Genomic DNA, 22,967 nt, shown 5'->3' with positions numbered 1-22,967 from the left:
CCACACTGTTGTCTGTGTCTGTGTGTTATGTAACTATGTTTTGCTTAATCACTTCACCTTCCTATGGCTTTTTAAAGCCTTATTTTCTTCAGGCTTATAAACCTGAATATGACAAAGGCAAGGGCTGAAGTTTCAAGAAGGGAAAAGCTGGATATGCGTGAAAGTGAGTGGGTGGAAGCCATCAGTTAAAAGATAAGACCATACCAGTCTTCCAGCCAGTGTTGTTGTTCTGGAAGCTCAATGTTCCTGAATTTCAATGGGGGAAGAGGAGAATAAGATATTAAAAAGACCAGCAGCAAGCAGCAACATGAGCATCAGCAGCGTCTGAAGGGCTAGAAAAATTCCCTGCAAGCATTAGAAGCCCTTTCAACTTTGAAGTTCACTTCCACTTGGTCTCTCAACTATTATGTGAAGTTTATGGTGAAGGCATGCCAATCATATGTTTAACTCAAATCTGTTAAATTTTTCTAATGGTGTTAAGATGCTTGCTAAGTTTGTCCATTTGTTATGAAAATTTAAAGTAGAAGTAGGCAAGAAAGGGAATGTAGGTGAGAAAGTACAAAGAACTCTTGTGAAAAAAGTAGTTAGACAATTAAGAAAATTTTACCTTATCATGAGATGAATATGATAGTAACACTTTATACTGAGGAATTGGCTCTTACTTAAATTTTATCATTTGCTGAGACTCCCAAGGCAATGCCTATTTTGCATCTTTTTAAAATTAATCATGAAGGAAAATGCTAAATTTCATGTAATTGAAGATAAACCAAAATATTGTTTACCAATGAATGTCACAACGAGACAGTTATACTTTAAATGGAAGCTGACATACACAAACTCCCATATACATTCATCTGTCTTTTACATTGATCAATAATTTTGATAGACTCTCTGTTTTGGAAATGACTAGCCTACTGATCACACAGTTCTGTAGATGTAGCATGGTCAGAGGAGATACTAATTCTGGTACAAAGTGAGAAGAGCACTATAGGCAGATATGGGAGAGCTGCAACTTCAGCACTGTCAGAGCTAGACTGTCATTTATAGTGACATGGAGTATCCACAGGCTCCACTTTACAGTTCCTCCTCACTCTATTGTTCACTGTTGGACTCAGTGCTTTAGATCATATTAGAATCCATTTTGTAGTGTGTTCTGTGAATACTGAAAATTTCAATTTTTAGTTTATATATGAGGTCTGTCCATAAGGTATTCAGCTATGTAATATGAACAATAGAGACACTTATTAAAGAAGGTACAAGATACAAGAAACACCGTACATAGGGCAAGGACGCCTCAGTCCCCTTCAAGGTAGGCACCTTGGGACCTTACACAGCCTCCCAATCGCCATCAGCTGCCCTGTCGTATTTTCCTGAATCTCATCAACACTCTGAAATCTCTTCCCTTTCAAAGGTGATTTTAGTTCTGGGAAAAGCCAGAAGTTGCAGGGCACCAAATCTGGGCTGTAGAGGGTGTTAAGCCACCTGGGTAATTTGACATTTTGCCAATAAATTCTGCATGAAATGTGATGTATGAACAGGCGCATTGTTGTGGTGAAGCTGCCAATCACCGGTTACCCAGAGCTGCAGCCTTCTGAGTCACCTGAATAGAGTCTGTGGAAGAATGTTCAAGCTTAATGCGAAACTTGATGCAGATTCATTGCCTTACTCTCTCAGTCGCATGCTCACTCAGTGGTGTCTACCACCCCCACTGACTATTACAGTGAAGTCATCAATGTTCACGCATGTGTATTCCAGTCCACTCTCCTTGGCTGCCAGGTTACATCCATGTCACACAAACCATTCTCATTATAGTAACAATGGCTGGCCTTTCTCTGGACAGATGTATGTAATTTTCAATAATTTGCCTATAGCCACACAGGAAGAAGCTCAACCTAACAATCATATCACATTATTGTTTGTGACTTTATTTGTTCTCAGCCTTTCCCATTCATTTTATGTCTTTGTTATTTAACCATTCAGATTCAAAAAGTTTAAATCTTGTTTCTATAATATAAATAGCCCTTATCTCTACTTTCTTTCCAAAGTAAAGAAATCCTAAAGTGCCAAAGATGTTTGTGGCTCACACAAATTCTAAAGTGCCAAAGATGTTTTGATCATATCTTTCAAAAACCTGAAGTTAATCCAGATTTTGTAGCTAATTTTAGAAAGCTTTGATAAAAATTACAACTATCCTGAAGAAACTAACAAAAAAAAGACATTACAACACAAAGATAATGTACAAACAAAAGGAAGAAACATAACTATATATCTATATTAGTCCTGTTTATTCTAATTCCTCCTGTTTCATGTACTCTGAGTTTGCCATCTCTACAGCACAATGGCCAATATTATTGGTAGACAAGTCATCGGTCCCCTGAGTTATCGGGCTGTTTCCCCTCCTAGCACATAACCCTGTTTGCCCCACACGTATTAGGATATAATGCATTTGGTAATCACACTCAAATCTCTCAATCTCAAACCACCCTTTCCTCAGCATATCTTTACATTTTCACTTTCTTCTATTTATTTTTTACTTTCTTTTTCTTTATATCTTTATTACTATGTTTCCCCCAAAATTTAGCTCCTGAACACACATAAGATCCTGAGCATATTTTCAACAACACAATGAAATCCATACCTTTTGTCTGTCAAAAAGCTGCAAACCATATGTTGTATGTTAATTCCCTTCTATTCTCCTTCCATCTATTAAAATTAGAAGTAGATTAAACTTTCTAGTTTAATCTACTTCTAGGTAGTGTCCTCAAAGGTTAGGTCACAGGATGGAAGCTTCTACTTACTACAAGAATGTTGGGTTGGAAAACCCGAGATAATCACACAAGGGAAAGGATCCTTATTTCTCGATCTGGTTTTCCTTAACTCTGGCTGTCTCTGTCCAATAGTTCCTCTTTCCTTAACTGTTTGGCAGACAAAATAAAAATGAACCTCATAATAGCAAGATCAGCTGATAGTATGATTAGCAGAATAAAACAGTGATGGGAACATACATAGCCTATTCTTCCCTCCAATAACCCAGCAGGCAGCCTGACCTGGTATTTGCTGCTCTACTTGAACACACAAATGCTTGCTTGCTAGGTCAATTGTATTTAAACTAAAATATGACACCTATAAATAAAACATTAAATAGAGGCCATCTTTAGACTCTGACAAAGCCAAAGTTCATGGACTGCTCTCTTTAAAACTGTCACAGAAGGCAGAGAGCCTCAAGAGAAAATAAGAAAAAATCACTACATGGCCTGAATGATTCCTGTTGAAATCAGAACAGATTATTACTGTAAAATGGATCAATAGCTTAAAATGGTTTCAAGTGAACAATCTGTGCCATTCTCCTTCCCTAGTCCTTGAAAAAATAAAAGAGCAGCAAAAAAGGGTCTAAGGTCTTTAAATGAGGCTGTTATTCCATTAATTATGAGACAGTTTGTGTTTCACTGGAACTAATTAACATGACCCTTCTTTAAGCTCCAGCTGCATCTGATGTCACTGCACTAAGGCAGCAAAGAATGAAAACCAAAGGACAACTGGCTACTTAAGGAATTAAGCTGACTAAAGTGAGAAGCATGCACAGAAACAGTTTCAGTGCTCTGGCTGAGACTCTGTCTACATATCGAGCACATTCTCAGTAAACTCAATCTATTAATTTCAGACTCACAGAACCATGACTGCTGCCCAAGAAAAGCAATTTTCAAGCTGGAGTCAGTATAGCAGTACTACTGCATCTATATCACTCATATATATTTTAAAATAATTAATTTGGTCTCCACTCATTCAGGTTTATTAAATTTCAACATAGTCTATGATAGTTACCATAGAAAATCCTGAAAAAACAACCAATGAATAAGAAAGGCAAATAAAAACAAAGGAGATGTTTACCCTTAAAAACAAAGTTATTTTCTTTAGGTTTACTGCACAGAATAGCGCAGATTACAACCGAGACTTGCAGATTTCTTAAATTGGTACTGATTTCTTTTGAATGTCCCCATCACTTAGATTTTTCAGGAACTTATATGAGACATCCCAATCCTTGCTCTGACCCGTTAAGTTGCCCTCTATATGTTTTGTCCAGGTTCTTGTTAATCACGCCATACTGGAGGCCCTGGCAACAAAAGACAAACTGGACCTCAATGACTCCCGATGGCTGTGACCGACGAAGCAACCTCATATGGTCAACAGGTTCTTCTAACTTCCCTGAGACTAAGGCCCTGCTCCTGAATCAGACTCAAAAAACTCTTGGACCCAAGAAGATGCCAGCTCTGCCCCAAGGAAATGGCATATTCTGAAGAACCAAGCCCCTAATGACCCCTGGATAGTTCCCAGACATATTTCAGTTGGCAACTTGTTATAAGAAACATTTAATTACAGTATTTGTAAACCGGGTAGGGGGCAGGGGGGTTATTTGAAATACATTAATAAAAAGACTCCTTTTCAGAGCTCTCAAGATGTCATATGTCTCAGGGACTATTTCCCACGTTACTTCTCTTGGTTTAGTAAATGTCTTTTCTTGAAAAAACTGTCTCTGCTGTAATCTTCTTCCTTTAGCCTAAATCAGCGATTTTCAATCTATGTGCCATGGCAGGCATACTAGTGTGCCCGGGCGGGGAGAGGGGGGTGAGGGGAGAGGTGGGTAATGGTGGGGGGAAGTGGGGACAACACTAATAGCATAAATAATGAAATACAGTTTTTTTAAAAAACAAATTTTAAAACCTGTTTAGTCAGGAGTACTGACCTCTTCTCCCTTAGACTGTTACATAAAATAAATCACAATAGCCAACACAACAATAATGGCAGTCCGGTGCGAATGAACCAAAATTATACCTATTTTTTTTTGTCAGATCGGCAAAAAAATATATTTTTTAGTGTGCCACAGATTTATAGTAATTAGTTTGTGTATGCCATGAAATGATAAAGGTTCAAAATTGCCGGCCTAAATCATCCTTTTCATTTCTAAAGGTAACAGTTTCTGAGCAACTGGCTATCCTACCATTGAATATGGATGCAAGGACTTGACAGATTCCAAGTAGCTTTTATTAGTCAGGTATGGTCTCCTCACCTAACAAGAAAAGACAGATATTTCAAAGTATGGATTACAATGTAATTCATCCTACCATATGGCTTCTAAAATATTAGAGGGGAAAGATGTCCATTGTCCTCTCAAGTTGGAGCTAAGCTACACCATGATTCACCTGGCCCGTTGATCAACAATCTTGATCTATCTACCTCTACAGTCAAGAGAAGTCCTTTCTAGTGGGCTGTTGTGACTGACACTCTGAGATCCCAAAACTGTAATTATATTTAAGGGTTTATTCCTGAATGCTTTGATATTCTTGTGTTTTTTTTAGTCTTCTAAACTCTACCTAGATTACTCTTTTTAACATTTAACCAGCTTTTTATACCAATATTGTTAAGTAGAAAAATGCAATGTTTTATAATTATAGTCAAATTCATTAACAACTACAACTGATCTCTTTTTTACGGAACAAACAAACATTTTTGGTTCTCTTCAGTTTAAGTGTAAACTGCAAATTAGAAGTACTTATCATAGGGGACTGGTTGAATGACATGACAAATTCATGCAATATAATAATCTGAAGGCATTAAAAAACATTATAGAAGAATATGTATTGGCATGAGAAAATGTTCACAATATACTAGTTAGAGAAAAAAATCTTACTACAATATAGTATGCACAAAAAAATCCTATTTTGCTAGAGAATATACACATAGAAAAGAGACCAGAAGAACATACATCAAAATGTTGAGTATCTGAGGGTAATGGATTACATGCAATTTTTCCTTTTGCATTCCTAAATTTTCCAAAGTTCTGCACTGAATATTTATTATAGGTTTTTAAAAAATTTTTAAAGAAAAATAACTCCTAAAGTAATTTTGCAAGTCATTTCTTATACTATTTCACTCCTATTATTAGCAAAGGTAATGGAACATCTTTCACCATAGAAGACTCTCAATTAAGTTTTAATAGAAGGGATGCAGTTTTTCCAGTTGTCTTTAAAAATAGCAAAAAGATTTACTAGGTCACTACCATGTTCCAGGTCTTCTCACATATTCTACTAAAAGTGAAACATTGAGGATAGTCAGGAAAAAAAAAGTGACGAACAATATGACTACAATAATATCATCTTACAATTTTAAAAAGACTTATTAGCACCACCACTCAACAAATAGTTCGATTTATTGTGCATTTGCTAACTGGGGGATTCTGGCAAGAGAGAAGTATGGTGAACAAAGTCCAAAGTCCAGCAAAGCTAAAACACAGGCCCAAGCAGGAAGGTTGGTTCAGCATCACAGAATGGAGTTCCACAGATCGCCTGCATCAGAATCCTTTATGGTGTAGATTAAAAAATGCAGATTTCTGGGGCCCCCATACCTCCTGGCTCAGAGTCTCTAGAGGCAAGACCAAGGAACCTACCATTTAGAAAGCATTCCAGGTGATTGCTACATTCAGTAAGTCTGTGATCAAGCCAAGTGAACAGGGTTAGAAAACAATCACAATCTTGAATGTCATGCTAACAAATGAGTTAATTCTATAGTAGATAATTAGGGCAGGAGGAGGAGAGAATCAGGGACCAGTCAGGGGTTTTGAGCTAGGGAGCAGCATGTTAAGATCTGTGCTTTGGATCAGTACTACTCATTACAGCATGGGTTGAAAAGAAGAACTGGAAGCACTAGAGAACTGAAGAAAGTTAACTATAATGATGCATTAAAATTGACCAAGAAGAGAATAAAATGGTTCCCATCTCTAGTGCCAAAAACAGGCATAGGAGGAAGAAGCTCATGAAGAGTTATTGATGAATAAATAAGATGATTTGAATGCTGATATGTTCAACGCCCAGAAATACAGACATGGAGAGGGAGATTTGGAGAACATTTTACAATGGTACTATAATGTCATTTAATTCCTTCATTCATTCAATCATGAACTTGTTATTTACCAGGTACCAAACCCTGGTCTAGGCGCTGGGTCAAAAAACAGATGAGAACCATTCAATTATATACTTTAAGTAAATGTATGGTATGTGAATTATAGTTCAATACAGTTGTTATCAAAACAAAACAAAACAAAACAAAACAAAATGAATGACATATTTCCCTTGTCTTTAAGGGACTCAGAAAAGCACTGGGGAAATAGACAAGTGCAATGCAGTCTGATAATCCAAACAGAGGTAAACAGTGCTCCATGTGAACGCACAGACGCAGCATCTTAGCCAGACTGGGGTCCAGAAGAACTCATTCATGAAAAGAGTAAAGAAAGCCATGCAAGGGGAGTGCTGCAAAGCATGGAGAAAGCACCTTCAAGAACTCTTGACTTTCAAGTGAAGACCCGCATGCCAAGAGGGAAACATAAGGGATCAGACAGGCCCCGGGTGAAGGCCCATCAACAAGAGCCCTATGCTTTACAGCCTCACTATTCAAGGTGTGGACCTCAACCTGGCAGCACTGACATTGCCTGGGAGTTGCTAAAAATGCAGTCTTAGGCCCCATCACAGACCTACATCAGAATCTCCATTTTAACAAGATTCTTAGGTGATACAGACACCAAAGTCTGAGAAGCACTACGCATACAAATTTATTCTCAAGACAAAACGCTTTGGGGAATCACTGAGAAATTTCAAGCCTGACAGTGAGCAACATGATCAGATATGTGCATTCCATAAAGATCACTCTGGTAGCAAAATAAAAAATAGACTACAGGAGATAAGACCAAAAATTGTTTAGGGAGCTGTTTCAGAATACAAAATATGTATATTTATATTAATGTGTTATATATATATATAAATGACCCAACTAGAGTAAGAATTATACCAGGAAATGCTAACTGATTAGTTTGGGTTAAGGGAATAAGTAAGATGACTTCTAAGTTTTTGGTTTGGGTGAATGGATGGATATAGATGCATTTCACCGGATAAGGAATATAAGTAACAATAATTATAGTGACTAACACTTCTTAACAAGTACCAGGCTTTACTCTAAGTCCTTTTCATGAACCATGTCATTTAATCTTCAGAACAACCCTAAGAAGTAGGTACTATCATTATTCCATCCAACGGAAGAGGAAACTAAGACAGAGGTTAAGTAGGGTAGAGTGGCATGAAGAGGGATGGAGGAGATGACACGTTCAACCTTGAATATGTTAGATTTGAGGTGCTTGTAACAATGTCCATAAGGCAGCAGTTTGTAAGGATGTAGGTTTGTGGGGAGAGCAAGTAGGTTAGAAACAGAGACTTGGAAGTTATTGGCACAGGGTTGGTACTTGACTCTTCAGGAGCAGATCAGGCCACTGGAGGAAGGAGTGTGGGTCAAGGACAGAGCCTAGGAACACCAATATCTAAGGGGCAATAGGAGGTAAGTGAGCTTATGCAGACAAAGCAGTCTGAGAAAAAGGAAAATGATAGCTATAACCCCCAAAGCATCTATATCATCTATAACAGCTAACATCTATAAGTGCATACTACGTATTGGTTGCTATTCTAAGCTTTTTTATATAATCAAATAATTTAATAATTATTAAAACCACATCTTGTAGGTATTATTACCCTCATTATAAAAATGAGAAAATTGAGGCACAGAGAGTTTAAGTAGTTTGGTCAAGGTCACACAGGAAGTGAATAGTAAATCCAGGATTCAAACCAGAATTCAAACTCTAAGTGTAGATAGAGTCCATGTCCCTGACTGCTATGAGGCACTGCCTCTCTATCAGGCACTGGGAGACCTGGGGCCAAGAAAGGAAACAGTTGTAACAAAGCCATCAGAATAGAGCAGGTCCACAGTAAGGCTTCAGTAAACTTTAATCATTACTATTTGATAATGGTACTGTCATGGAGTCATGCATTTATGCAAGCTTCAGTTTTTAGAAGAAAACAAATGACAACTAAATGAGGTAAAAATCAAGGTTTTAGTGGAGAAAGAAAAGCAAAGAAACGCCCAGGGATGCTGAGGCTTCAAATCAGTGTCCTATGCCTTCCAAGTATCCACACAATCAACCTTCTTCCACATGTGTGGCTACCAGTCCCGAAGGCGGGCTGCTGTACACAGCAATGAACTGCAGGCCTCACAAATCCCAAAACTCCTCTGAGCACTATAAAGATTCCTTTCTGGGTGCTATCATTAGCCCAGGGTATATATTTTCCTCCATTCTAGTTGTTTTAAAGCAATTACTGATGCTGAAGGTCTTTTGGGCTCTTGACTGCCCACTGAAAGCAAACTCATCCTGACAACTTCATACAAATGGTAATTTATTCTAATTAGGACATTTCATCTGCAATGAAATGATAATATAGTATTTTTCAAGTACTTTTTAAGTTGAAATTACATTGTTTAGACTCTTAATACAGTAGCTTCATGGGTTTTTTCCCTCTTTTTAAAATTCTAATTCAATTATTTTTTATTTCAAAAAGGTTAAATTTTGAAATAAATTTATAACTTTCTACTCTAAGAGAATTTCTCAAAACAGAGTAGAGGTACTGGATGGCAGAAAGCATCTCACAGAAATGGGACATCGGGTCATCCTAGCCTTGAAGCAATGTACATAAAAAGTGCTATTTTTAAAATGAAATAAATGTGAATACCCTACACTGCATACATGTAAGTGCCAACCCTTGCCAGGGAGACCTGGAATCTAAAATTGACTAAAACTGACTAACTCAAGCAAAGATTTATATATAAAGATGCTCGTCATAGTATATTTCTTATAATAGCGAAAATGCCCAGCAATAAGTAAATGATGGTATATCCAAATGATAGAATATTATGCATCCATTAAAAGCATTCTCATTGAGTATTTGATAATATAAAAATTCTCATAATAAATGTTCAGTTCAAAAAATTACCATTACAAATATCGATAAAAGACTTACAGAAGTAAATCAATGTTGACAATAATTATCTCTGGGTGGAATAATTAGTTTACTTTTAACTTCTTCTTTTATATGTTTCTGTATTTTTAAAACTGTCTACAATGTATCATTTCTCTAAGCAGAAAAATTTACTGAGAAGTCAATTATTTTTAAAAAAATTTTTCTATCAATCTGTTTCTGTTTTTAACTATTTCCCACTTTTTCTTAACCTGGTCTAAGTCTTAAGGTCTAAAGCAGAAGTTCTCAGGGTGGGAGGAGGGAGTAGAGGGAGGGGTCTTTGGTCCCACCAGGAACATTTTAAAATATCTGTGGAAAACATGGACTGTTTGTCACAACTGGGAGAGGGGAATGCTACTGGATCTAGCAGAAAAAGGTTAGGGATTTGGCTAAAACCTACAACACACAGATCAAGCACCCAGGGGCGAATAAAAGAATTATCTAGCCTTCTATGTTAATAGTGCAGAGGTTGAGAAATCTTGGTCTAGGATGAAAAAAATGAATATAAACAGGAAGGATGGGTTAAAATACAATATTAGCTCTAGTGGATTTAACTCTTCATTTCTAAAATAAGATTTTTAAAAATATGTAAATTGGGTTAATGAAAATTTAATTCACATTTTGACCAAAATTCCTTACTATTAAGATGCACATTTCCTGATTTCATGAACAACATCTCCAGGAGTTCTGCTCCCAACCTGAGCACGGTGCTTGCCAAACTAGAAGTAAGCTTGAGAATATAGAGATCAATCCTATATAAAAGTATTTTAGGTAGTGTTTCAAAAATGTTTTAAAGAGAGATCACATGGTAAGCTGAATAAATAAATTCTAACTAATCTGGACTAACTAAAACTAGTCTAAAAACTAGTCTAACACAGGTGTTTAATTGTTTAAAACACATACACACAGAGAAAATGATTTATGCAAACACATGTGAAATTACTTCCTACTGTGATGTCAGATTCAGGGAGTAGTTACAAAGCAAAAGTACATAGAGTTGAGGAAATGAAGCACCCCTCTCCGATCTAAGTCAGTAAATAACAAAGTGCAACAGAACATTAGGTGTGACTGGATGAAATAAAGTAGTAAGGGGATCAAGAAGTAGATGAGGGTGGAAGGTAAGAGCAGAAAAAGATATTACACCGAAGATGAATTCAAGTGGCAATTCGGACAGTCAAAAAGGAGTAATAAGAAATTTTGCAATTTATCTCTAAGTGAAAATGAGAGAAGAGAAGGATGTATGCAAGCAAGGGTATGAAGAAAATCAGGGGAAATAAAATGCTGAGGAAACAGGGCTGGAAGAGACCAGAAGAAAAGGTGCCATAGAATTCACAGTCCCCTAATTAAGACTGAATGCAAGATACTTTCCAAATCTTCAATTTTTAACATGATTTTAATAACATTTGCTTGTATGGATTCTCCATGGCTTTTTTAAACTTCAGAATGATTTTTTAAGGAAAAGATATCCAACATTCTCTTGTGTATGCAAAACTATCCCAATCTTCTCTGCTCAAAGATCAGAAAAGGAGGGGCAGAATTCAATCACTTTGTCATTTTTGGTGATTTATTCACAGTGGACATCAATTAAGGGAACTGGTTTTGTCTAACAGCACTATTCCTTCTGATGGGGGGTAGCTTTCAGTGCCGCCCCCCGCCCCCCAGGTCTGGCTGGGACTGTCAGTCATGATGCCCTGTCTTCCCCCAGCCTCTGGGGTGAGCATAACTTGACCACTCATGGTATTCCTCCCCATGCCTACACGACACAGTGAAAGGAGAGGGCACATGACCCCAAGCAAAGACAACCAGAATTATCTACCAGGCTCTCTTCCTCCAGGTCCAGGGCAAAAGATCATGTGGTCTGCAGCTGCCACTGACCATTTTTTCATCCTGAAAAGAGCTGTCTTGAGAATAAAAGCAATGTCAGACACGAGAGTCGGTGACAGAGAGCCCCAGCGGCCACTTCTGAGCCTTAAATCCAGCCAGGCCTACACTTTCTGGTCATATAAGCAAAAACATACTTTTTGGCTTTGAGTTGGGTTTCTGTTATTTCCAACTAAAATAGCTCCAGCTAATAGACTGCTTAACACTGTCAAAGAGAGCTTAGGTTAAGTCAGTTTGTCAGAACAATCATCTATTTTAAAAAAAAGAACCATCATCTATGAGTTATTCAGAACCTTCACTTTGCAAGGGGAGACCCAAATAATTGGAAATTATTAAAAATTATGTATTTATTCTGACATGTTTAAACTTCAGTCACCTTTAAAGTATTCTCCATTTGATGCATTACACCTATCGAGACTTTTTTCCACTGCTCGAAAGTTTTTGAACTCATCGATTTTGATGCCTTTTAGTGCTTCTGCCGTTTTTTGTTTAATCTCTTCCATATAGGCAAAACATTTCCTTTTGAGGCCTTTTTTCATTTGGGGAAACAAAAAAAGTCCCTCAGTGAGATATGGCGTGAATAGAGCCGGTGGGGCACAGGGGTCATGCTGTTTTCTGAACACTCAGCACCGTGTGGGCAGGTACACGCATAAATCATTCATCATGAAATGGGCAAATGCATTTAAAGTCTTCAAAACAATTTCACTGAAGCAGAACGCAGCCTCTCACAACACCGCGAGCTGGTACACGGATACAGATGGGTTCCTAGAACACTCACCTAGCCGGGGAAGCCTGTACTACAAGGGGCCTGCCCTCCAGAAGATAATTCTGGTGTTTTTTTCTGAGTCCCCCACTTGTATGTACCACATCTTAACTGATATCATAATGTGAGGTAATGAATTTCATAAATGTTAACTTAATGTTTAAGGCAAAAATTCATTTTAAATGACATATATTTATTTATTTATTTATTTCAAGATCTAACAACTATCCCTACTAAGGTTTGATATTAGAAACTTCTATTCTTGGTATTAAATATATTCCCAGGTTACCTTCATCTTTCTAAACCAAAGAGTTGTACCCTTTTAACCTGTCTAGCCTCTTCACTGCCTTGATCATCTTGTTTCTCCTATTCTGAAACTTATCTAGTTTCAGGGTATATTTATCAAAAAGCAGAAACTCCCTACCACACACAGAGAATTCCTAGCAAGGACAACACATATTTTTGCATGAGTGACCAAGAATACACAAAGCTTGTCTTTTTTGTGTCAAACCTCCCTCTGGTCTAGCATTTTGCTCATGTTTTTTGGTCACAGTGGCGCATAAGCCAAAGGAGGTAGATAGAGGGTCTCTGTGAATATTCAGCCGGGGATAACACATGCCTCCTTTGATGTCAATCGAGTCTGGAGTCATTATTTTGAAATCAAAACATAATTACATCATCCCTAAATTCTACAACTGGCAACAAGCCTCCACTGCTGGTTAAGCAGACTTCCAACTCAGAGGGCTTAGAAGAGAAATGCAGGATGCAGGAGGCAGGAAGACGCCAGGGACAAGTTTCTGCAAAGTTCAGAAACCTGTATCAGCACAAACCCAGACTGACATCACGACCAAGGCAGATGGGGGATGAGAACTGTTAAAGGGCAAAATTGACCAAAGGTCATTTAGTCCATGAAGGACCTATGGAAACAAGACATCGAATGTAGACACCATGAAGAAAGTGTGTTAAGGAAAGACGAAATAAACCACCCAAACTCCTTTTCCATGTATTCCCACCTCTCACTGCCAATGAAACTCTATGGGAGTGACTCCCAAAGTCAGGCTTCTGTATTAAGTATTTCTACTGGTTTAGCTAAAGTGGAAGCATAATAAGTATTTTTTAAAACAAACAACTCTTCTCTCTGCTCTGGTGGGCAAACACAACTCCAATAAACTTTCTTAAATAATCTGGAGAAGAGAAGAAACTAAGCACAAGTGAACTTTTGAGGCTGATAAAAAAATGTTCCATATCTTGTTTGTGCTGGTGGTTACATGACAGAATACAGTTGTCAAAATCATTAAAGAGTATACTTTAAATCAGTGAACTTTATTACATGAGAATTGCACCTCAAAAAGTTGATTAGAGAGAAAGACAGGCACTGGAGGAAAAGAGGGGACAAACTCACAGGCAGACAAATGGAAAAAAGCCTGGGAAGACCACTGTGGGACAGAGAACGATGCCTATCAGGGTGGAGTGGGAGCAGTGGGCTTGTCCACACAATATTTTACTGAGGGCCAAACTTTATTCCATAGATCAGCTGGGAGTTTACACTTCCAGTAACACCTTACACCTCATTAAGGAACTGCCCAAAGTGGGCACAAATAAATACAAGTCCATATTCCGTGGGCCATGTGCCCCTAGATTCTCGCAATGGAGGCAACATCCATCATAAAATGATAAAACAGAGAAGATAACCTACCTTCTGAGATGAAATGTTAGGTAAGGCAATTCACCCTTCCTCTCCCACTCTCTCCTATAGAACCGTTAGCACCACATCCCCCAACCCTTCGGGCACTAGTTAAATCCCTGGAACGCCATTCATAGATCTTCCTCCAGTGTTCCCCTACTTTGAAAAGAAAAAGGCACCATGGATATTTATTTATTAATTTTTAAAAGGATTTTACTTATTTATTTTTAGAGAAAAGGGAAGGGAGGGAAAAAGAGAGGGACAGAAACATCAATGGGGGTTGCTTCTCACACACCCCCACCTGGGGACCTGGTCCCCACAAATGTGCCCTGACCATATTCACTGGTGACCTTTTAGTTTGCAGGCCTGCGCTCAGTCCCCGGAGCCACACCATCTAGGGTGCACCAAGGAGATTTAAACTATTTAACTGACAGTAGCAATTCTCATTAAATTAATACCTCTTTGTAATCTTTTAGCCACTGGGCAATACACTGAACTTTCATACTACAAGAGGCAGTAACATTTCAAGAGAAAATCATGACCATTCTGCTTTGCTCCAGCAGTCTAAAGGAGTATTTGAGTAGCTTACGAGTTCTTTAGAGGCAGCAAAAATTCATGTAGTAGGAATAAACTTCCAGTTTCCAAAGCTAGAGCTACTGGCATTAATTAACACTATTTCCTCTCCTTCCCACCCTATACCTAATCAGAGGCCTGTCTCTCCGATGTGTCCCCTCCTTTCCCACACCTTCGGCCTGGTCTTAGTCTACCAGGCCTTCATCACTTCGCATTCTGTTTCCTGCAACACTTTCCTTGGTCTCCATGGGTCCCAGCTCTCCTCTCTATTACGCATCCTGTTCCACATGCCTGAAAATGTGCTTACTTGTTTAGCTACTTCTTTATACCCTACTTCATTCCTACAACTGGACTAAATCATCCCAAACCCTTATTTGCATTCTATCTCTCTTTTAAGTACTCTTTCATTCATCCAGTAAATATTTAATCAGCACCTACTATGTGTGAGACAATGAGTCAGGCTCTACAGGAAGGTGAACAAAACTCGGATCAGCACCTCAAGGGGTTATATGGGGAGTGGCAGACATGCACACAAATAACTATAATAAGATGGAAATTTGTACAGGTCATTAAGACAGAACTGTCACCTGTATGTCAAATAAAATTAGAATTGGTAAAGAAGATGTAGAATGTAAAGAGACAAGGGAAAGGCTGTTGAGGTTTCCAACCTGACGGTCTTGAAGAACTGCAGTGCTATTAATAGGCCTAGAAATATCAGGAGGAAATACAGATGGAACCTGCTTGACAGGAGACTTGAGGAAATGATCAGAGATGAGATTGCTGTCCTGGGTTAAGACTTTGGAAGCAGTCTAAGAAATTTCCTTTTTTTTTTTTTTTAAGATTTTATTTACTTATTTTTACAGAGAGGGGAAGGCAGGGAGAAAGACAGGGAGAGAAACATCAATGTGTGGTTGCCTCCTGCAAGCCCCCCTACTGGGGGCTTGGCCCGCAACCCAGGCATGTGCCCTGACTGGGAATCATGCGACCCTTTAGTTCGCAGGCTGGCATTCAATCCACTGAGCCACACCAGCCAGGGCTAAGAAATCTAATTTTGACACCAAAATATTAGAATTTCCAGGATTGATAGTTTGAAGGAACAATGGCACAGAATATAAAACTGAAACTATTCCAGAAAAAATCTTGGCCACGTAGCTTCGGTGGATATGAGGAAATGTGGTGGGAAAGGAAGGCTACTGACACTTCCCACCCACCCACAATCTACTGGCTTAAACAGCTTGTTTCACCTAGGCAAATTTATATGGCTCTAGAGCGAGGGTTTTAAACCCTGTTTTGCACTGTTACAAACAGTGCACTCAGCATCCTGACACACCACGGAGACTCCTAATGAAACAACTTCAGGTAACCTTGGCCATTCCACAGCATTTTTGGTGCTATCCATGGTGTCTCAGAACCTCAAGTAAGGAGGACCAGCATGCTATTTTATTGCTGCTAGTGATCTTCCTAGGTCTAATTAATAAACTCTGCTCCATAAATGCTAAATCCTTTGAAGTTGCTGAAAGCATCTATGGGTGATGTTATGATTCAGATATCCACTGACAAGTAAAGACTAGCAAATATTTTCAAAATCAGAAGGAATGACACATCACAGTCACCTTCAATTTCTTTTGGGAAGCCAGGCAGATCTAAAAACAAATCAACACACAACTCTATGAATATTATAAAAACCACTGAATTGGTAAATTGTATGGTATGCAAATTATGTCTCAATAAATGTTACTTTTAATATCAATAAACATGTTTTAAACATAATGTTAGGTTGCAGAAATGTTATAGCTAGGGATCTAGCTTTTGTCCTTAAAATGTTTATACCGCTGGAAAAATTTACAAAATGGAAACCCTATTAAATTGCTGTGACAAAACCATTATCATCTTGGTGAAACAGAATAAACTGGTCTCTTGCCTTTCACCATAATAAGAGCTGATCTGTATAACACATCAAAATCTTACTTTAAGCTCTGAGTGACATTTTTTAAAAGGGCACTTTTCAGATTTTACCACTATGTTGAATACCATAATTATGGCATGTCACTAAATACATCTTTCCTAGTTATCTACCTCAGAACTTCCTTCCCTATAATCCTCTGCCAAGGAAGAATCCTTGTGGTTATCCATTGATATTCCTTCTACCAATTTCCCTCTTTCTCTAATAATCACTATCCGAGCTTTTATTTCTAGAACCATGCCAACATTCCCCATACCCCAACCCGTTTCCCAACTTCTGCTAATACCATAGCAGCTATCCGCCTTCTGTTGAGTTACAGCAGGTTATTTATGCCCTTGGAGAGTCAAAATAGGTCAAGATATAAGAAGCAGACTGTGAGCCCTTTGCGGGAAAGGACTGTGTCTTGTTCATTGTCGGAACCTCTCAACATTAAGCAGAGTACATGGCACCCAGGAGGTGTTCAGTAAATACTTTTGGCCACCATTCAACTAGAGTCCATTCACACAAAGAATTAGCCGACAACAACCAAGTGACTAGATTATTCTTAGGCATAAGTATTTTTAGGAGAAGGCAGCTAGCTTAAACTCAACCTTGGTTTTGATGTCTAAATCAGACTGTCTTTATGATGACTATAAGGTAATTTTAAAACAGATTGTGAGGAAGCTATGGTTGAAGCCCAAAATCTTACAACTGAAAAATCACAAGTATCTTCCCTCCCCCGCCCGACAAATTATCATGGTGGGAAAAAGCAGATCCAAAATCCAAGAGCTATTTATTATCTAGCCCATCTCTAGTTAACTAGCCTACAATTAGGCAGCTCAGGGATGGACTCCTTACCACAGGGAAAGGGGGAGGGAAACTATGCAAAGTAAGGAATGTTTACAGATCTCTTCATGTGAAAATGACTCAAATCAATTTCTTAGTAGCCACTTCATATATTCATAAGAATTAAATGAGTTAATTTTTAAAGCACTTAGCACAGTACCTGGCCCATACTAGGCATTATATAAATGTCTGTGATTAGAGTGACTTTGACTCAGTTTCCAACTGCACTCATTATACATTAGATATCTACAATGCCTAAAGAAATTATTAGGTTTAAAAAAAAGTTTAAATTGTGCAGTCTTTAAATCTGGGGCTGGAAAGAAAGGGGTCCCAGAGAATGTTCCAAGAAAACTCCTCATTTCGTAGTTGAAAAAATTAATCACATGACTCCTATTTGTAGAGAAATTCACAGGTTGCAAGAAGCTTTCCTAATTATTTTAATCCTCACAACAACTTTGTAAGAGATGCAGGACAGATACAATTAACTCCAAGTACTGAAGATGTAAGGACTTGCCCAAGGTCACACAGTAAGTGAAAAGGCCTGGGGCTAGAATCCAGTTCTCTTGATGTGGAGTCCAGACCTCTTTTCTCTATAACATGCTGCAACTTGGGCCCTGGGATTACTTGGGTCCCATTTGGAAACAATGATTCTAGAATCCTAAATGGAGATTCTGCTGCAAATGTGAACTTGAAAAGTTAAGGCCATTCTGCTAATGGTAATTAGAGGTAATTAATAGCCGACAAAACGCTTCCCTACACATACGAGTTACTGTATAAAATACCATGATTACACATACTCACAAAGGACACCACACACTGCCCAAGACAAATTTTCAGAACAGTCTTCGAAGGGACAGTTCTCCAAAACATGCCATTTAGAAATTACCAGACCCGAGAATAGTGATGTCAGTATTACAAAGAAAAGGAAGCCACTTCATTTAAATTAAACCCAGAAGAAAAGGCTCGCCCCAGCGGATGGTGAAGACATGGAGCCTAACAAGGCTCTAAGGATTACACGCAGGGTGCAAACTCCCAGTGACAAATGAGTGAGGACCATCCCAGCCCGTGAATCAGCTTTCATTTATCCAGCTGGACCCTCCCAGGGGCTTCACCACCCCCAGGGCAGCGATCTGAAACCCAGCAATTAAAGGAGAACACTGGCTGGCGACAATTTGCAGGATCCCAAATAACCTCACAGAAATGCTGGCTGGCGGTAGAAGTGGCACCGCATACCAACACCAGACGTTATTTTAAGCACGTGTCCCCAAGGGAGGGACCATCTGATCCACCAGACAAGCATCTTCCACCAGCTAGGATTTTTCCCTAACGCGAACCGGAGGGCTGCGCAATCCTGATCCAGGCCCGCCCTCCTAAATCCCCTCTTCCAGAAACGTGCTCTGGTCCCAGCCCAAGACGCGTGTCAGGCGCCAGAGACCGCTCTCGAGACCGGCCTCCCTCCGCCGCCTTCATCATCATTACCCTCCGAAAGAGGAAGGCGCCTTTGCGGGCGACAGACGGGCAGGGCCGGGGGTTTGGAAATGCTTGGAAAGCGGGTGGCGCCCCAGCCCCTCCCCACCCCAGCCTGACAGCCGGCGCCGTGGCCCGCGCGGCCCCCGCCCCACCACCCGTGGGGCGCCCTACCTTTGTGTAGAGCTCGGACGCGGCCATGGCGAGCCCGCGGTGTCGCTGCCCCCCGCCCGTGCGGAGGCCGCACCTCGCCGGGGAGGCCGCCCGCGCCGACTAGGAAGCGCCCAGGCTGCCGCCGCCGGGCGCAGGGCAGGGTCGGGCCGGGCGAGGCCGGGCGGGGCGGGGCGCCTCAGGCGCGGGCAGCCCGCGGGAGCCTAGCCATCACCCTCGGTCTCTCCCGGAGCCGCTTCGAGCCCTCCGCGTGCCCAGGGTCCTCGGAGTCGCCGGCGCAGCCCCCTCGGCGGCGGGTGATGCTGCCGCCGCCGCCGCCGCCGCCCTGTGCATTGTGGGAGCGGGAGGAGGCTGCGCTCGAGCGCGGCGACCGCGGTTGCTTCGGGCTCTCGCGGGCTCAAGCTGCCTCCCCTCGGCTGCGGGCTCCGAGCCTCATCTGCCGGCCAGCCTGCGCTACCCCAGGTCCCCCGCCGGCCTCACACCCGACCCGGGGGCGCGGGGCACCCCGGACGTCCCCTGCCCCAAGATTCCTGGAGAGTGCGGAACCGAGCCCCGGGAGGGGCGGCGATAGGTGGTGTCCCTGGGGGTATCCAGGTAAAAGACCGCTTCTCCTGTCTTAAGAGCCTATCTGGGCAAAGCTTTGGGTGGATGATTTTGGAAGGCCATGGGATAACCTAGACTTCCCGAAGAGCCTTGTTAGCAGTAGAGAGTGAGTGAGGACCAAGAAGCTGAGATACAGAATCACCAAGGCACACATCACCTTAGTGTCTGCAGCAGGGTTGTTTTTATGATACCAGAGCATAACGGCCTGTTTTAAGCGACAGAAATTTGTGAGCCTTGAAAAAATGCCCCCAGGGGGCCACCCAGGAGTCCACCTTGTTACCAGGGCCACTAACTACCCTGTCTCCAGCCCTCTTCCTCGTCCTGTCCCCGATGTATCCACACCAAGTATGTAATCCTGCTGAAGCCGATCCAGATGCCATCTGAGGGCTTTTGTGTGTGTGGAGGGGTCTATACGTACAATGTAACTCTGTATCAAAAGCTTAAAGCAGCGTAAGAATGTAGTCTTTGCACCCCTAACCCCAAGCTGTCTTCACCCTCTCCCTCCTTCCAGCCCACACTTTCATTTCTGGTTGATTATTCTCCGTATATATTTAATCCCAGCTTCTTTTCAGTGTGCTCATCTATCTTATTTCTTTGAACTCTAAAGGATGTCCCATGTCTGTCAAGTGAATCTGGCCTGGCTTCCATCAAGACCATCTCTGGAGGCTGGCACCCTTGGCTCTGCGTGTGTGTCCTGCAGGTTTATTTGAAGGACGGCCATTGACAACAGAAGGGGACCCTTGGGGCCAGTCCTCGCTTCCAGGAACTCAGGCCTCTCCTTCCCTTACTTACTACCCACAGTCTCTTCAGGGATGCCAGTGGTAAAGGCTGCAAAGTCCTACAGAATTCTCTGTGTTCCTGACAATTCTAAAATGGAATCCTTGTGTTTGAGGGTCCCACCTTCATTGCCCATACGTCCAATGAGATCACATGTGCAGTTATGACTAGCACAACTGAAAGGGCAGGGCACTGGAATGAGATTTAAGAGACTTGAATTCTACCCCCTTGCCCTGTGTAAGATGATAACCATTTTTTGTTTTCTTGAACTTGGGAGACTACCTCCATCCCAGAACTGTTGGAAAAGGCTAAGTATGCTGATGAAAGCGTTCTCTGGGGCATGGCACCCCAAGGGAGGCTGTTTTGGCAACGGACTATTTCAAGGGGCACCTAAAAAACAGCAAATACAGGAAAAACACTCTGACCTTCCTTCTTTTTCCTAAAAGCAGGAGATGAAATTCTTTATTAAAGATGTCCTCCCTGCACCAGAAGGAAAGTGACATTCTTAAAATCGAGGACAAGTAGTTAAGACCAAGAGAATCCTATACAGACCTTGTTAAAATAAATTTTATATTCCCTTAGTCTCCCTATATAGTTTAGTGATTTTTCCACAATTATTTCTCTTTGTTCAACCTAACATAAAAGCAAGTGATTTTTGCCCTTTCTTTGAGTCTTTGTTTCCTTATGAAAGCTCCCGTGTCATGTAAATCCTAATATAACTTTGTATGCCTTTCTCCTGTTAATCTGTCTTTGTCGGTTTTGACCCAGCCAGGAACCCTAAAAAGGTTGAGGGAAATTTTTTCTTCCCCTACACTTAGAAAACACTAAAGAACAGTCTTGTAGATATGAGTGAGTGAGTGAGTGTGTGCACACATGCTCATGTGGGTGTGTGTTTTAATGACAGGGAGAAAAAGAAATGAAAATTATTCTTTTTTAATTCCTGAGAGCATGCATTCAACCCCTTCAATATTTGGGGCCCTGGTAGGAGGAAGGTAGTAGGAATGAGAAGCAGAAGGGTTTTCTACATTGACCTTACTTTACATCATTCAGAAGAAGAGTAAACTTACTTATAAACCAGAAGCAACAAGGAACCCTGATGGCTGGCCTCCCCTACCCCACCCATGTGTATTCACAGTCCCCAGAACTTTGTCATTAGTCAAGCAGCAATAAGCCAGCAACAGTTACAACTTCTGAAAGTTTAGGACTCCGCCCTCCTAAAGAGAAGCCAGGGAAAATTGTAAATTTTATTTTAAAATGATAGTTATCAATCACTGCTTTATAATTGAGAACATTTTCATATAGGTTGTTTTCAAATAAAAACAATGTACAAATTAACGTGAAAAATCCCTGTCCTCTGAAACATCTACGGATATTACTTTTTTCAACAACTATTGAGAGCTATGATGCGCCAGAAATGGGTCTACAGGATTCATGAATGAACAACACAGATAAAATTTCTCACTTCATGGAGCTTACATTCTAGTCAGAAAGAGAGAATTAAAAAGGTAGAGCCCTGGCCAGGTGCTCAGTTGGTTAGAGCATTGTTCTTATACCCCAAGGTTGTAGGTTCGATCCACAGTCAGGGCACATAAAGAGAATCAACCAATGAATACACAAATAAGTGAAGCAACAAATTGATGTTTCTCTCTCTCCATTCCCCTAAGATCAATGAAATACTTTTAAAAAGAAAAGTAGAAGGCAAAGGTGATATGTGTATTAGTTTACTAGGGCTATTGTAATAAAGTGCCACAAACTGGGTGACTTAAACAATAATGTACTGTATGATCTAGAGGCTTGAAGTCCCAGATGAAGGTGTTAGTGGGTTCATTCCTTTTAGGAGCTGGAAGGGACAATCTGTCCCATGCCTCTCTCTTATGTCCCCATGGTCTGCTAGCAGTCTTTGGTATTCATGGCCTTCTGCTGCATCACCTCAGTCTTTGTCTTCATCTTTCACATGATGTTTTCCCTGTGTGTGTGTGTGGCTGCATCCAAGTTTCTTCTTTTTATAAAGGACATAGTCATACTGAGTTAGGGCCCACCCTAATGACCACATCTTAACTTGACCATCTGCAAAGACCCTATTTCCAAATAGATCTCATATACAGTACTGGGGGTTAGGACTTCAACGTCTTTTGGGGGAATACAATTCAACCCCTAACAGTCTGCAATGGAAAAAAAAAAAAACTAAACAGAAGAGTGAATGTGGGCAGACCAGCAATTGAAGTAGAGTGGTCATTGGTTTATTCAAATTGAAAAAAATTTATTGAGGGCCTATTATGTACCAGCACTTCAGATAATAAAGCTAGAGATGAAAGAAATGCGGTCCCTGACCTGGGGAAGCTCGCTGCCACAGGTGGCTTAGGGGGTTGGGGAAGA

General features: G+C 40.5%; 1 protein-coding gene across 4 annotated transcripts in view; it reads right to left on the bottom strand.

Annotated features, from left to right (window-relative positions):
* The window catches only part of MYO5A (myosin VA), a 165,246-nt gene extending 145,951 nt beyond the window's left edge, over window positions 1-19,295 (bottom strand). For all 4 annotated transcript variants that reach the window (XM_054565413.1, XM_054565414.1, XM_054565415.1 and 1 more), the window contains exon 1: window positions 19,215-19,295. In XM_054565413.1, the coding sequence (XP_054421388.1) occupies window positions 19,215-19,241 (27 nt within the window). In that variant the 5' untranslated portion in view covers window positions 19,242-19,295. The remainder of the gene's footprint in view (window positions 1-19,214) is intronic.
* Window positions 19,296-22,967: the final 3,672 nt, after the last annotated feature.

This window comes from Pteronotus mesoamericanus, unplaced genomic scaffold, assembly GCF_021234165.1.
Source record: "Pteronotus mesoamericanus isolate MK-2021 breed Mesoamerican mustached bat unplaced genomic scaffold, CSHL_Meso_final contig_164, whole genome shotgun sequence".
In the NCBI taxonomy this organism is placed as follows: Eukaryota; Metazoa; Chordata; class Mammalia; order Chiroptera; family Mormoopidae; genus Pteronotus; species Pteronotus mesoamericanus.
Note: the sequence above shows the minus strand (reverse complement) of the source record. Positions and strands in the feature narration are given on the sequence as shown.